Source organism: Acanthopagrus latus, chromosome 5, assembly GCF_904848185.1.
Source record: "Acanthopagrus latus isolate v.2019 chromosome 5, fAcaLat1.1, whole genome shotgun sequence".
In the NCBI taxonomy this organism is placed as follows: Eukaryota; Metazoa; Chordata; class Actinopteri; order Spariformes; family Sparidae; genus Acanthopagrus; species Acanthopagrus latus.
In genome coordinates this window covers 30,924,141-30,937,342 of record NC_051043.1, presented here as the reverse complement: position 1 = coordinate 30,937,342, position 13,202 = coordinate 30,924,141, and the positions used below count along the sequence as shown (strand labels likewise).

Below are 13,202 nucleotides of genomic sequence, written 5' to 3'. Positions count from 1 at the left end.
TAACATTGTGAGAGAGGATGTTATTCTGCATTGTTTTAAATATCTCAGGGAATAATGTTTAGACCATGATAAATAAACTCAGCTGTATTTAGCTGATTGGTGTCTGTGAATGAGAACAGTCTGATGTGTATCAAAATGTAAGTTCTCCATGAAGCGAAGTCAGGGTGAAAGCTCAGATCAGCTAATCTAAGCTAAGCTAAGCCTGTGCTGACTCCAGCACACAGACATGCTGCTGTCCGTCTGAACAGAGAACAGTGTTGGACTGCACCTTTAAAGCTGAGCTGCCTCCAGCACAGCTGTAGGAGATAAGAGGTTTCATCAGAGTATAAATACAGCAGGTGAGCCTGCAGACAGACAGACAGACAGGTGATGATGCTGTTATTGGTGGTTCTGTTTGGAGTCGGGCTGAACTCAGCTTCAGCTGCCAAGGTGAGTGATGACTTCATTACAGCTTCAGATCATTAAAGTTTTACTGTGATGATATTCTGTATTTTTTACAGTCATCAGATGTTCACGGTGGTCCATCTGACACTTCAGCCTGACTTCCTGTCTGTGGCTAACTGATTAATCCTGAAGATGTAAATCTTTAAAACCTCCTGTTCCAAAAGATTTCAGGAGCTTCAGGAGGTTTAATGAGCACACAGAAATATAAAGATTATAACACAAACTCGGAGGCTCACATCAGCTTGTGTCAAAGCTCAATGTGTCGCTCCTTCGTGCTGCATTCACTGTCTCCGTAAAGCAGAGTGTAACACAGGCAGCTGTTGTGTCTCCACTCACCCAGGCTAGCCTCAGTCTTACAACATGGCAGCAAAAAACATAAATACAATAAAAACATAAATCAGATGACTAAAGACATTCAAAGTGCTGTGACTTCACACAACACTGAGAACAAAATACCACTGAGTCACAACACCTGAGATATCTGAGTGTTCATTCAGCGGGAGCTCAGTGTTCAGTGTCACCAGCCCTCCAGGACTCGGGTTTGATTCTTGTTCTGCTCAGTCCAATTCTCAAACCACATAGTTAGTGCTGGTCCGGACTGGTTCTACAAAATAATCGGCTTCTTTGACAGTCAAAACATTGTGTGTGTGTGTGTGTGCGTGTAGCTGGGTGTGGTGCAGACTGAGGGGGGGCAGGTGGAGGGGCGGAGTCACAGGATGGGGCTGTTCAGGACTGTTGATGTCTTTAAAGGGATCCCCTTCGCTGACGTCCCGGGACGATGGGAGAAACCAACACCTCATCCTGGATGGAGTGGTAACTCAACACACACACACACACACACACACACACACACACACACACACACACACACACACACACACACACACACACACACACACACACACACACACACAGCTGAACATGGGTTAGGGTTAAGGTATTCACAAATGTGTTATGTGAGTTTATTTTTTGATTCAGTCCAGAAGTTAAAGTTAAAAATGTTTGTGGCTGTGATAAAACAGTGACCCAAGAAGAAGCATTTAGCTTAGCTTAGCATAAAGCAGGTGGAAACATCCATCTGACTCAACAATAAGTCCAACATTTAAACACACTCCATCAGCATCACTATGCTCTCATCAGCTCACTCAGTCCTTCTCTAGATTAATGTGTTGACGGAACACATTCAAGTGTTTGTTTGTTTGTTTGTTTGTTTCAGGAGTCCTGAAGGCCACAAAGTATCGGGATCGCTGCCTGCAGGTGACGCTGCTGCAGACAGAAACCCAGGGCAGCGAGGACTGTCTCTACCTGAACATCTTCGTTCCACAGGGACGATCATGTACGTAACACACGCAGGAACACCTGCTGATCATCACCCTGTCAACAGGAAGTGATTAAAGGGACGTTCGCTAAAAGACATTTTGTTAACACTTTTATGTTTCTGATTCAACTCCAACCTGCAACACAACAGAATCATCCAATACATTAATAATGTAAATATGTTAATGTAAATATATTAATGTAAATATAATAATGTAGATATATTAATATACATATTTTAATGTCACCCTGCTGAATTCCACAACACGGTGACCTGGTGACTAATTACATCTGTACCCCACCTTTAGCACTACCAGTCATATTCACATACTGTACATACTGTTATATCAGTCTTCACTGCAGTATTTGTACTGAACTCACTTTACTGGCTTGTTGCACTTGTAGTTACATGCTGACTGCACTTCGTTGTCTCTGTGCTTGTACTGTGCATGAGGATGTGATCTTATCTAATGTTGGAACTTGTTGTATCATCAGACTCTGCTGTGTTTCTTTGACTTGAAGAATTTAAGGGAAATATGATCAAGTCTAGTCGTGTTGGAGGTTTTCCTCATCTCTTGAATGCAGCCTGACAGCTGACTGATTGATGATGATAATGAAACGATCCTCTGTCTCTCTCTGTCCATCAGTGTCGACCAACCTGCCGGTGATGGTGTACCTGTTCGGAGGAGCCTTCCTGTTGGGAGCGTCCAACGACGTGGCGATCCTGGGAGACTCCCTGTACGACGGGAAGGAGATGGCCGACAGGGGCGACGTCATAATCGTCACTGTCAACTACAGAGTCGGGACGATGGGCTTCCTGAGCTCCGGAGACGCTCGACTGCCAGGTCTCACACCAACACTCACACTAGCCCCACTCACACTGCCGTTTGAATCCAGGCCTTTATTGATAGAACACATGGAGATACACCAGGGAACAGCATGAGAGAGAGGAGGAGTGACACGCAGCAAAGGGCCCCGGGCCGCGACTCAAACCCAGGGCTGCTGCAGCGAGGACACAGCCTCTGTACATGGGACGCTGATCCACCGACTGAGCTAAACGCCGCCTCCCTCCTCTGTTTGAATGTGAAATGTGAGGGGCGAAATTTCGCTCTGGCGCTGATCCACCTCTGGAGGTAGAATCAGAGGTGCAGTATTGGAGAACTGAACCAGTGGATGGATAAGCTGGCGTGGTGTGTGGAGGGCGTGTCAGTCTGACAGTCTGATAACTACACAGGTCCTTCACTCAACTACATACTGAGAAATGTCCCACAAAGCAACATTACAGGACCAAACAACAGTAACGTAGTAACTGTAACTGTCTTTGGCAACTTATGAGGAAAAACAATATTGCAGATATATGTGGAGAGGCGTCTGTCCTGCTGTCTGTCCTGACTGTCTGTCCTCCTGTCTGTCCTGACTGTCTGTCCTGACTGTCTGAAAAACAACACCTGCACCCACAAAAGAATTACCAAGTGTTTGTGTTGTTGTAGTTCCTGTTGTCATGGTGACGGTCAGCCTCCGTCCCCACAGTGACAGAGTCAGACAGGTCCAGATCACTGTTGGAGATGATGTAATGATGTCACTCAGAGTGAAAACGTCACGTTGTCACGTTCAGGATGTTTGCTGGGTCAGGATCTCCATCACTACACATTATAACAGCATCCATGTGATTTTAAACTGTCAGGAGGTTCAGATTGACAGGAGGACACCTGGGAAACATGTTGGAAACACACAGACGTCATCATCATGATGCCATCGTGACGTCATCGTGACGTCATCATACCCTCATGCCTCTTTAGGATCTGTTACAACCACGGCTCTTGGGAAGCAACTCAGGAGTCAAACAACAATCAGGTGTAGCCAAAGTAACTTTATTGCCCAACAAAAGACAAACCATGGATAACAAAGAAAACCAAAGGTGGAGGCTGGTGGTGTTGCAGCAGGCCCAAGCTGCAGTGAGAGCTCTTAAAGGCCTCCCAGCAGGTGCCAGAGATCAGGACGCAATAATGGGGAGGAGTTTCTGATCACCTGAACAATAGAGAGATTAGCCTTGGTCATAACAGATCGAAGCGCCAGCTCTCTGTGTGAATCACACAGCGGTGCGTCTTCATGCCGGAGCTGCTCGGTGAATAGGCAAACAGCGATAATGCAGCGACCCTGAGTGAAAAGGGCTGCTGATGATCTGTTATTGATTAGCTATCAGTTAATATCCACACATCAGGTGTGATGCTCCTCCTGCTGCAGCTCAGCAGGTCACTGAGGTCTCACCAAGATGATCTAATGCGTTCTGACACCTGCTGATGATTTCCCAGCATGCCTGTGATAAGAGACATGCCGTGTTTGCTGTATTATCAGCCTGTTCACAGATAAACTGTTAGCTCAGCTGCTAAAAGCTCCTGAGGTGTGCTGAGCAGGTTGGAGGAGGCTCAGGTGTAGCTCAGGTTGGTGCGACAGGAAACAACAGATGATGCATGTAACAAGTCATCAATCCCACAGTGGTGATGAGGGTCAGAGGTCAGAGGGGATGGAGTTAAATCATTTAGGCTGGTTTACACAACTGGACGCAGAAGCAGGAACAGGTGATTGTTTCCCCCTCAGGTAACTACGGTCTGTGGGATCAGCATGCTGCTATCTCCTGGGTCCGCAGGAACATCAGAGCGTTCGGAGGAAACCCCGACAACATCACCATCTTCGGCCAATCAGCCGGCGCTGCGAGCGTCAGCTACCAGGTCAGAGGTCACAAAAACCTACTAAACCAAAGAAAACTGTATTTTTCAGTTATGATTAATAGACATAATGTTAAATGTATGATCACTGGCTCATCATGAGCTGATTTGTGAGTCACAACTCAGGTGAAGACAAATGAGATCGTTTAAAATATAGAATCAAAGTTTCATAAAATCATTCATGAATTAAGTCTCAGTGACTGTTTATCTCATGAACCTGAACAGACGTCTGTGTCTGACCCGTCTGACCCGTCTGCCTCTGACCCGTCTGACCCGTCTGTCTGACCCGTCTGCCTCTGACCCGTCTGACCCGTCTGTCTGACCCGTCTGCCTCTGACCCGTCTGACCCGTCTGTCTGACCCGTCTGACCCGTCTGTCTGACCCGTCTGCCTCTGACCCGTCTGACCCGTCTGTCTGACCCGTCTGACTCTGACCCGTCTGACCCGTCTGCCTCTGACCCGTCTGTGCCTGACCCGTCTGTGCCTGACCCGTCTGTGCCTGACCCGTCTGTGCCTGACCCGTCTGTCTGACCCGTCTGACCCGTCTGCCTCCTCAGATGCTGTCTCCCTACAGTAAAGGGTTGTTCCGCAGAGCGATCACTCAGTGTGGCGTGGCTCTCAGTCCCTGGGCTCTTCAGAGGAGCCCGATGGCTCTCACCAAGAAGGTGACAGACACCAGACCCATGAGATCAACCTGATCACTCTGACTGATTCTCCTTCAGCTCCTTGTTGATATTCAGATGTTGTCTCTGTGTCTGCAGATTGCTCGTAAAGTCGGCTGTTGGAGAACTGATGAAGACAAGATGTTAACATGTTTGAAGATGAGCGACCCGATCGGTCTCACCATGGCGGGAAAAATCGACGTGTTGCTGATTCTGGGAAAAGGTCAGAACTGTTGGACTTCCTGTTGTCTCTGTAACTCTGATGTGGACTCAAGTTTTTTGAATATGAAGATGTAGTGGTGCACTATAACTTTTTCTTAGAAGCTTCCTTTGAGTATGTTTCTCATGACACCGCTTTGAAATTCAAGACAATCTGCAGAAATAAAGACATACGTAAAGCTTGCACAGAGCGCCTCAACCACCTGAACCTGGTGGACTCATCAGACAGCTGAGCTCAGGTCTGTGGGTGGATGTTGTGTCTCAGCGTCTCTGTCCTCTGTAGGTGTAGTCATGGACCTCCTCGAACTGGCTCCGGTGGTGGACGGAGACTTCATCCCCGACGAGCCCAGTCAACTGTTTCACAACGCAGCTCAGTTTGATTACCTGGCCGGAGTCAACAGCATGGACGGACATATCTTCGCCGGAGTTGACGTTCCTTCAATCAACATCAGAAACGACACCACAGTGTGAGTTCACCATGTAGTCAGGGCTTTTACTTTGAAAAACCAGCATCAGAAATCCTTTAATGTCCCATAAATGGGGAAATGTGTTTGTCCCAGCAGCCAAATGACAGAATATGACAAAACACAAAACCAGACAATTTGATTGATATGCAAATTGGAGAGGGTCCATAAAAGGACCCACCAGAGGGTGGAGATGGACGAGGACCAGCCGCTCCAGGGTCTTCATCAGGTGTGAAGTGACAGTAACTCGTCTGTAGCTAAAGTCTTTTTGGTGATGATCTTTGGTTCTGGGACCACACAGGAGGTTTTCCACAGCAGTGGCACTTTTCCCAGCTTCAGGCTCAGGTTGAAAATATATTCCACAATCCTGCACAGCTGGTCTGCACAAGACTTGAGGAGCCTGGAGCTGATCCCATCTGGACCTGTAGCCTTCTTCACCTTCATCTTCCTCAGCTCATTTCTCACCTGGAGAGACGAGAGGGACAGAGTGGAGCAGGGGGGCTGAGTGTGGGATGGGGGGTGGGTTTGCATGTTGGGGGGTGGGGGGAGTCTGCAACATCCAGGACGAGCCGACTGGAGGAGAATCACCTCTGATCAACATACACATGAAGGTTTGGAGACAGTCAGCATGGCTAGGCATAAAGAGCGGAATCAGGGGGAAACTGCCAACTCAGAAACTTTTCTGGGGAGATATTCTGGTGGCGTAACCTCCTCCTCCTCCTTAGGAAGCAGGTGAGAGGTCTCCTGCAAGGCCTGACAAAGGAGAAGGGGAGTGCCGCCGTTGACTCTGCCTACAGCGTCTACACGTCTAACTGGGGGTCGTTTCCGGAGCAGGCAGTGGTGAAGAAGACGGTGGCTGACATCGAGACGGACTTCCTGTTCCTGGTTCCCACTCAGATCGCCCTCAAGCTGCACGCCCAGCACTCCAGGTTTGGCTCTGATTGGTCTGAAGGTCAGCTTTAGAGTTTCTGCTGTAGCTGTTTTTATTTGCTCCTGTTGTTTGTCCCTCAGTGGAGCCCGTACCTTCTCCTACCTGTTCAACATGAAGACTCGTATCCCAGGATTCCCTCGCTGGGTGGAGGCGGAGCACGCTGAGGACCTGCAGTACCTGTTCGGTAAACCCTTCGCCACACCGCTCGTCTACTTCCCCCGACACCGAGATCTGTCCCAGTACATGATTGCATATTGGACCAACTTCGCCAAGACTGGGTAAACTCCCAGCATGCACTGCAAACACACACCTAATCTCAGAACTCACGGATCTGTTTTTGACCCTGGACCAGGTCTGGAGGAGTCTATACTGGTCTGAACTGGTCTGAACGGGTCCTGCTTCTCTTGAACTGGTGTGACCTCTCCCTCTCATCCTGTCCAGTGATCCCAGTATTGGTGACAGTAAAGTTCCTGCTCCCTGGCCGGCCTTCACCAAATACCACCAGCCGTACATGATCATCAACAACAAGATCACCAAGTCCTCCGTCAGGTACTGCACCCACCACACCTTACCGCTCATTGCTGCACTGTACTACATCTTACTGCACCATACAATACTGTACTATGTACTGTTGTACTTTTATACTGTGTTCGGCCTGCTGATCTTCCTCTGCTGTCTGTGTTCAGCTACGATCTACGATCATACTACGTCAATTACTGGACTCAAACCTACAGCCAGCTGCCGTCAGTCAGGAGAGAAGAAGAAGCAGCCTGATGGCTGAAGAGAGAAGAAGACAGAAACAGTCACTGAGACTGTTCTGACTTATTTCCCTGTAGTGTTGTGATTACTTATAACTGGATTATTAATATTAGACAAAAGAGTGATTATGGTAAATACACTAATAAACGGAATAATGAACACCATAATCTGAGGAAAACAAACTCTTCTTTGTCATAAATGAAGCTGATCTACACTCTGTGATTTTAACACTGTCACCATCTTCAGGACAAAATCATTTGATCAGTTTCTGCCTGATGCTGAAGTGAGTGGTCCAGTACTTCATTAGTATTTGAAGGTACTGTAATATTCACATTTTATATTACTTCTACTCTGACTGCTGGACTCCACTGGAGCTCAGCTGATTCTGAAGTCTACAGATGATATTCAACATGTCTGTAGGTGAACATATGTTAATATATGAACGTACAGAGGAGAGGCCTCACCCTTTACTCCCCCTCCTCACCCCACTGAGCAGGATCACCTCCTGTAGACGCCTTTTAACGTCTGTACAACGTTAGAACAACGTCCACTGGAGACAGAATGTTTTTTAGACTTCTCAACATTCAACAGAAAAACTTCATGTTGATGGGGAAAAACAAAACAAACAAACAAAAAACAAAACAAAAAAAACACCCTAATTAGATGGAAAACTGATGAACAAACGTAGTTAGACAGGAGACAAGATCAGAGAGAAACAAAAAGCAAGCTTGGCTTGGTAAGCCTGGTACAAAACACAGACAAAAGGGGACAAAAGCAAAGTAGCTACCAAGGCTAAAACAGCTGAACAACATGCAAACAAAAAGAAAAGTTCAAATCAAAACCGCAAGAATCAAAATCCAAAAAAACACATACCACTGGGAGACATACGAGGAAACACTAGGAATTCAGGGAGGACATCACTCAAACTCAAACACCAGACAGAAGCCATGAATGGACAAAGACAAGAGGGAAAGCAGAGACTAAATACACAGACACTGACGATGAGACGAGGAACAGGTGAGGAGAGAGAGGAGGGAGGAGGCCAGGTGAGGTAACGAGAGGGGAAGCACAGAGGACAAAACACTGACAGACAGAGGGAGACAAACATGCACAGACGGAAGAACACAGGAGACACTGAAAGGACACAAGAAGGCATGGAAATCAAATACAAGACACCACGAGACACAGAACCATGACAAGAAGATCATCTAGGGAATAAACTACCTGTGACCTCGCTGTCTGTTTCAGGAAGATGGGAAGTCATGTTACTGTTGTCTGCGCCTCAGTTGAGAACTGTTCACATCTTCTGAGTGGAGACGGACGAAACCTTCCATCAAGGCAGAAGTGTGAATCACATCGAAAGCCTTAACAACTTCTCCTTGTGAGAGCAAAGATCAGAGCTGTGATAAAGTGTCTGAGTGTCACCTGCTCAGTGAGCAGAACGCTGTATAAAGCCTTCAAATCAAGGATGACTGTTAACCAACTGACTGCCTGTCCAACATCACACACAATCACACATCAAGCTGCAGTTTCATACAAATGTCTCAAGGTGGCAACAAACAGCCATTTTTCCATTAATTGATGGATTTATTGATCTTTCTTCTCAGTGGGTTGATGCTTCCTCCAGCATATCAATAAGCATTAATGCAGCGATCTCTCTCTTCCTGTTCTGAGGGATAGACGTTAGAGCCAGAAGACACAACACAGATTGATATAATCCTGCCAGTTAACAACACGTGAGATGATGAGAAATCCACAAACTTGCTAACTTCAGTAAATGAACGATTGAACTGATTAACTCTGACTTGCTTCAGGTAACTTACAGCTGCGTGGAAGTTCTGTTTCATGCAGTGTACGACCTGCAAACAGCACCTGACCCTTACATGGTGTGAAGTATCACCATGATTATATAACACAAAACATCTGGAATGAGATCAGTACATATTACTGATTATGTTATTAGTTTCACTCTTCTTTACCAAACAAGGAATATCACCTCACAGGACACTGTAATCAGCAGCGCCACCAGGGATGTTGGACCCCATGAAACATTATCACATTGGGCCCCGTCACCAGCGACCACACCGGCCCTGCGCAGCTGCTGTGACCACGTCTCCAGGACCCAGTCGACCCATTCAAGGCTGTACAGAACTCCACCTTTGCAACTGTCTTGTCTCTTGTAGTCCAACACTGACAGTCTGATGTTTGATCTACTGTGGATCTACTATTTGATGCCAGATTAATACGCTCTGTAAGAAATGTGTTAAAGGGCTTTTCAGCAGTCTCAGTGTCATTTTTATAGTAAAGTTATTGGTAACCAGCACTGCAGAATATTGACCCAAACTGCCTGCAGTTCTCTTTCACCACCAATACAACTGATATTTATTGTGTGGATCAAGTTTATTTATTAAGATTATTGATAGATTTGGATTCATTTGTACAATTTGTACAAAATATGATCAGTATGATGAATATTCAGATCAACATGTGGGAAAATATTAAGAGCAATAATTCCCACAGACCCCCATAATGATGCTAACTGACATGTCATTCAACACAGTGTTGCTCACCTGGCTGAGATGGTTCACTGGGTCGGGGTTTGTTGTTCAGTCTGCTGGGCGGGACGGAGACAATGGATGGGATGGGCAGAGACAAAAGATGGGGGCGGGGCAACTGATGAGGGACGGGGCAACTGGTGAGTATCATTAGCTTGCTAAACGCTGACCTGCACTGATTAAATGCAGGTCAGAAGGAGTGAAATGTAGCTTATTTCATCATGGACATCAAACTAACAGGATCATCTCAACCACTCACAGACTAAACCACCTTTCTTCGTAAAAACCGGGTGTCAGGTGATTTGTTAGATTTGAATGGGAGCACCATCCTTCTCCGACACACCTTGGTACACCTCCACATGTGCACATTGTTGCAGGATGCCTTAACCATAACTGTGACATTTCTAATTCTACAATTCTATTTTATCCAGTTATCTTCCTTCTCTCCCTACTACAATAGTCTTTTTATGTCAGTATTAAAGTAATGAGTAAATACACCTTTACATTGTAGCAGTGGATTGAGTTTATTCAGGCAGATTTTCCTCATGTTTCTCACAACAAACCACAAGCGGGATTATTGTCAGTTACATGAACCCTTTGAATTTCTCACCATCTAAATTCCTCGAAGGACACACAATGAACATTGTGCAAAACAGTGGAGCACGACTGACTTATCAGTCGGCTGATTTTATCACAGATATATCAGTGTCAGCATATATATTGTCCAATTTGAAAACCTTTTATTTAAAAACTATAATGCAGAAAAACATGCTTGGGGTAATTACAGTTTTTGCCTAATGCTTAAACACTAAAAGTGGTTGCTATGCCCTTTGCTCTAGTTGCTCTAACTTTGGTGACCATGCACTAAACAAAACCAACAACTCTGCAAACACAACATACGCTTTGCACTTTGTTTGAAATTTTCCAACACACTTCTTGCAAAAACACTACACACTGCTTTTTTGCACAAGACACATTATTCAAATAGGAAATATAAAGCAGTCATTGGGAAAACACATCTATTTAAAATACAAAACACAACTAAAATTGGAAAAGCACACAAGCTCACACACATAAAAACATTTAAAATCTAATTGTAGACCAATCAGTCTACAAACACACCTGATGTGAGCTCAGCTCCTTTGTGCCAACTTTGGAAACGTGGAGGCAGAAAGAGGAAGAGGAAGAGCAGCAGCAGGACGAGGAAGAGGATGAAGAAGGGGAGCAGGCAACAGTGACACTGCATCACCGCTCCATCCTCGTCCCTACAACACAGCCCTCATTACTCCCTCTCTGGACACACAGTAGTTCAGGACAGACCGGAGCAGCCCCAGTTTGTCATCATCTGGGATAATGTCAGTTTCCATCGGGCTGCTCTGGTCCGGACCGGTTCACCAACCATGATAGATTTATTGCACTCAACTTGCCACCATATAGCCCATTTTTGAACTGAGTTCTTTTCAGCATGACACTGGAAAGTTTACGACCGTCAACCACATGCCCACGACCCTGTTCAGGTGAAGTCCATACATGGTAGGATTCGGCATGCAAGGCGATATTTCCACAGCTCAATGTCTTCCAATCATTCCCCTACAACACCGTGTTCTGCAGAACATTATAGTTGTACCATGTTATTGTGGATTTTTTTTGTTTTACTTTTGCAAAAACCTGAAAAACAAACAAAAAAATCTGAAGTGTTTCCATTTTGTTTTCATGTGTCTAGATCAACTGTAGTGGATCAATCTTTACACAAAAAAATCTATATGTATCTGTATTAAAGTCAAAAACCAACCAAAGTACTGAATACAGCTGATTTGCATAAAGCACATCTGTGTGTTGTGGCTTCTAGGAAAGAATAATTCAAAGGTGCATCTGTTTAAAGTTTTGATGCTAAAAACAGTTTTGAAATGGGATTGTTAGGTTTTGTTTCAAGAGATTCATTTTGCCGTATAAGTTAAGAGTTTATCTCCATGAGCTGAGACTAACTCGGCCTGTGTGTTAAGTTATGACACAGTGAGCCAAAGTCTGCAACATGTGGAAGCATTCGGGACAAACTGTGAAGACTGGAGCAAGTCTGGCAGTCAGCTGGACACTTAGCAGTCATCTTTGACCTGAAGGCTTTAAATGCTGCTCGCTGACCAGGTGACACACAGACACTTTATCAGGACTCTTTTGTTTTTACTGTAACTGAAGCTATTTGAAATGTGCCTGAAGGACAATATCTGTAATAAAAGCTATTTAATTTTGTCATTTTTAAACAATGTCAAAAGTACAAGAACACAAAAACAACATTGTTCCAGTAACAAGAAGAAACCAACATCATCAGACACTGAGACGTGCACTGGCTGGCATTACGAACGATTAGAAATGAAGACGTTAACAACTGGAAATGACAAGTTGCTGAGTAACAGATGAATTAATATCAGACAAACTCATCTCCCATCCACAGTGTGTGATGTTCCAGAAGGCTCCAACATGAGACCTTAAAGCCAGCTGAACACATGTGATGACATCATGATGAGCTGTAAAATGTTCTCAGGTCAAACAGCTTCCAGCAGTCGGCCTGTTGAGGAGGGATGTATACAGAGGACCGGTACTTCTTGGTACTGTTAAGATTCTGGACAAACGGTACTGTTATCGGTACTTTAATTAATTAATTAATTAATTTATTTTAACTTTTTTTTTTTTTAATGATCTTTAACCGGTGGACATGGATGGTTTTTGAGCGTCTACCCAACCGTGATGACTATTAACTATTTAACAACAAACAACAAACTCCGTGACTTGACTTCGCAGAATTGAAACCGAATTGCTGCTGCTTCGGCGCTGCAGTCTTTAGCATTAGCCAGGCTGCTAACTTTACTTTGTTACGGCAGTCAAACACACACATTCCTTTAGCTTCATGCTATGTACGCACTCCAAGTGTTTGCTGATGTTGCTTACCCCGAATTTCCACTGGATACTGTCCACTGTATTACGGCTCTGATCCGGCTTTGCTCCGCCGCCTGCTAAACGCCACCGGCTGGGTTTGATACCGCAGTAACATGACGGCAGACAGCTGCTGCAGAGGCCGAGGAGTTTCCACGATAATCACATAATCACTCGCGTCCGCAGTTATAGGTATGT

The 13,202-nt window shown here is 45.3% G+C and overlaps 2 protein-coding genes and 1 long non-coding RNA gene across 6 annotated transcripts in view; 1 reads left to right on the top strand and 2 right to left on the bottom strand.

Annotated features, from left to right (window-relative positions):
- Window positions 1-1,011, bottom strand: part of tsc1a (TSC complex subunit 1a) — a 16,125-nt gene extending 15,114 nt beyond the window's left edge. For 3 of the 4 annotated variants that reach the window (XM_037097866.1, XM_037097865.1, XM_037097868.1), the window contains exon 1: window positions 269-334. In XM_037097866.1, the coding sequence (XP_036953761.1) occupies window positions 269-319 (51 nt within the window). In that variant the 5' untranslated portion in view covers window positions 320-334. Of the gene's footprint in view, window positions 1-268 lie in introns of all 4 variants that reach the window. The other variant, XM_037097864.1, reaches the window with a different exon arrangement.
- Window positions 351-7,688, top strand: LOC119019369 (bile salt-activated lipase-like). The gene is made up of 12 exons (XM_037097869.1): window positions 351-429; window positions 1,110-1,257; window positions 1,661-1,780; window positions 2,409-2,606; window positions 4,360-4,490; window positions 5,044-5,151; window positions 5,248-5,371; window positions 5,651-5,834; window positions 6,557-6,760; window positions 6,843-7,040; window positions 7,204-7,311; window positions 7,449-7,688. Exons 1-12 carry the CDS (start codon window positions 370-372, stop codon window positions 7,534-7,536), a joined length of 1,671 nt encoding a protein of 556 aa, XP_036953764.1. The 5' UTR covers window positions 351-369; the 3' UTR covers window positions 7,537-7,688.
- Window positions 1,707-13,202, bottom strand: LOC119019370. Its single transcript, XR_005075031.1, has 4 exons — window positions 13,020-13,202; window positions 10,092-10,194; window positions 2,438-2,660; window positions 1,707-1,818 (listed from the first exon to the last, which is right to left on the bottom strand). It is a non-coding gene; the product is annotated as an uncharacterized LOC119019370 (long non-coding RNA).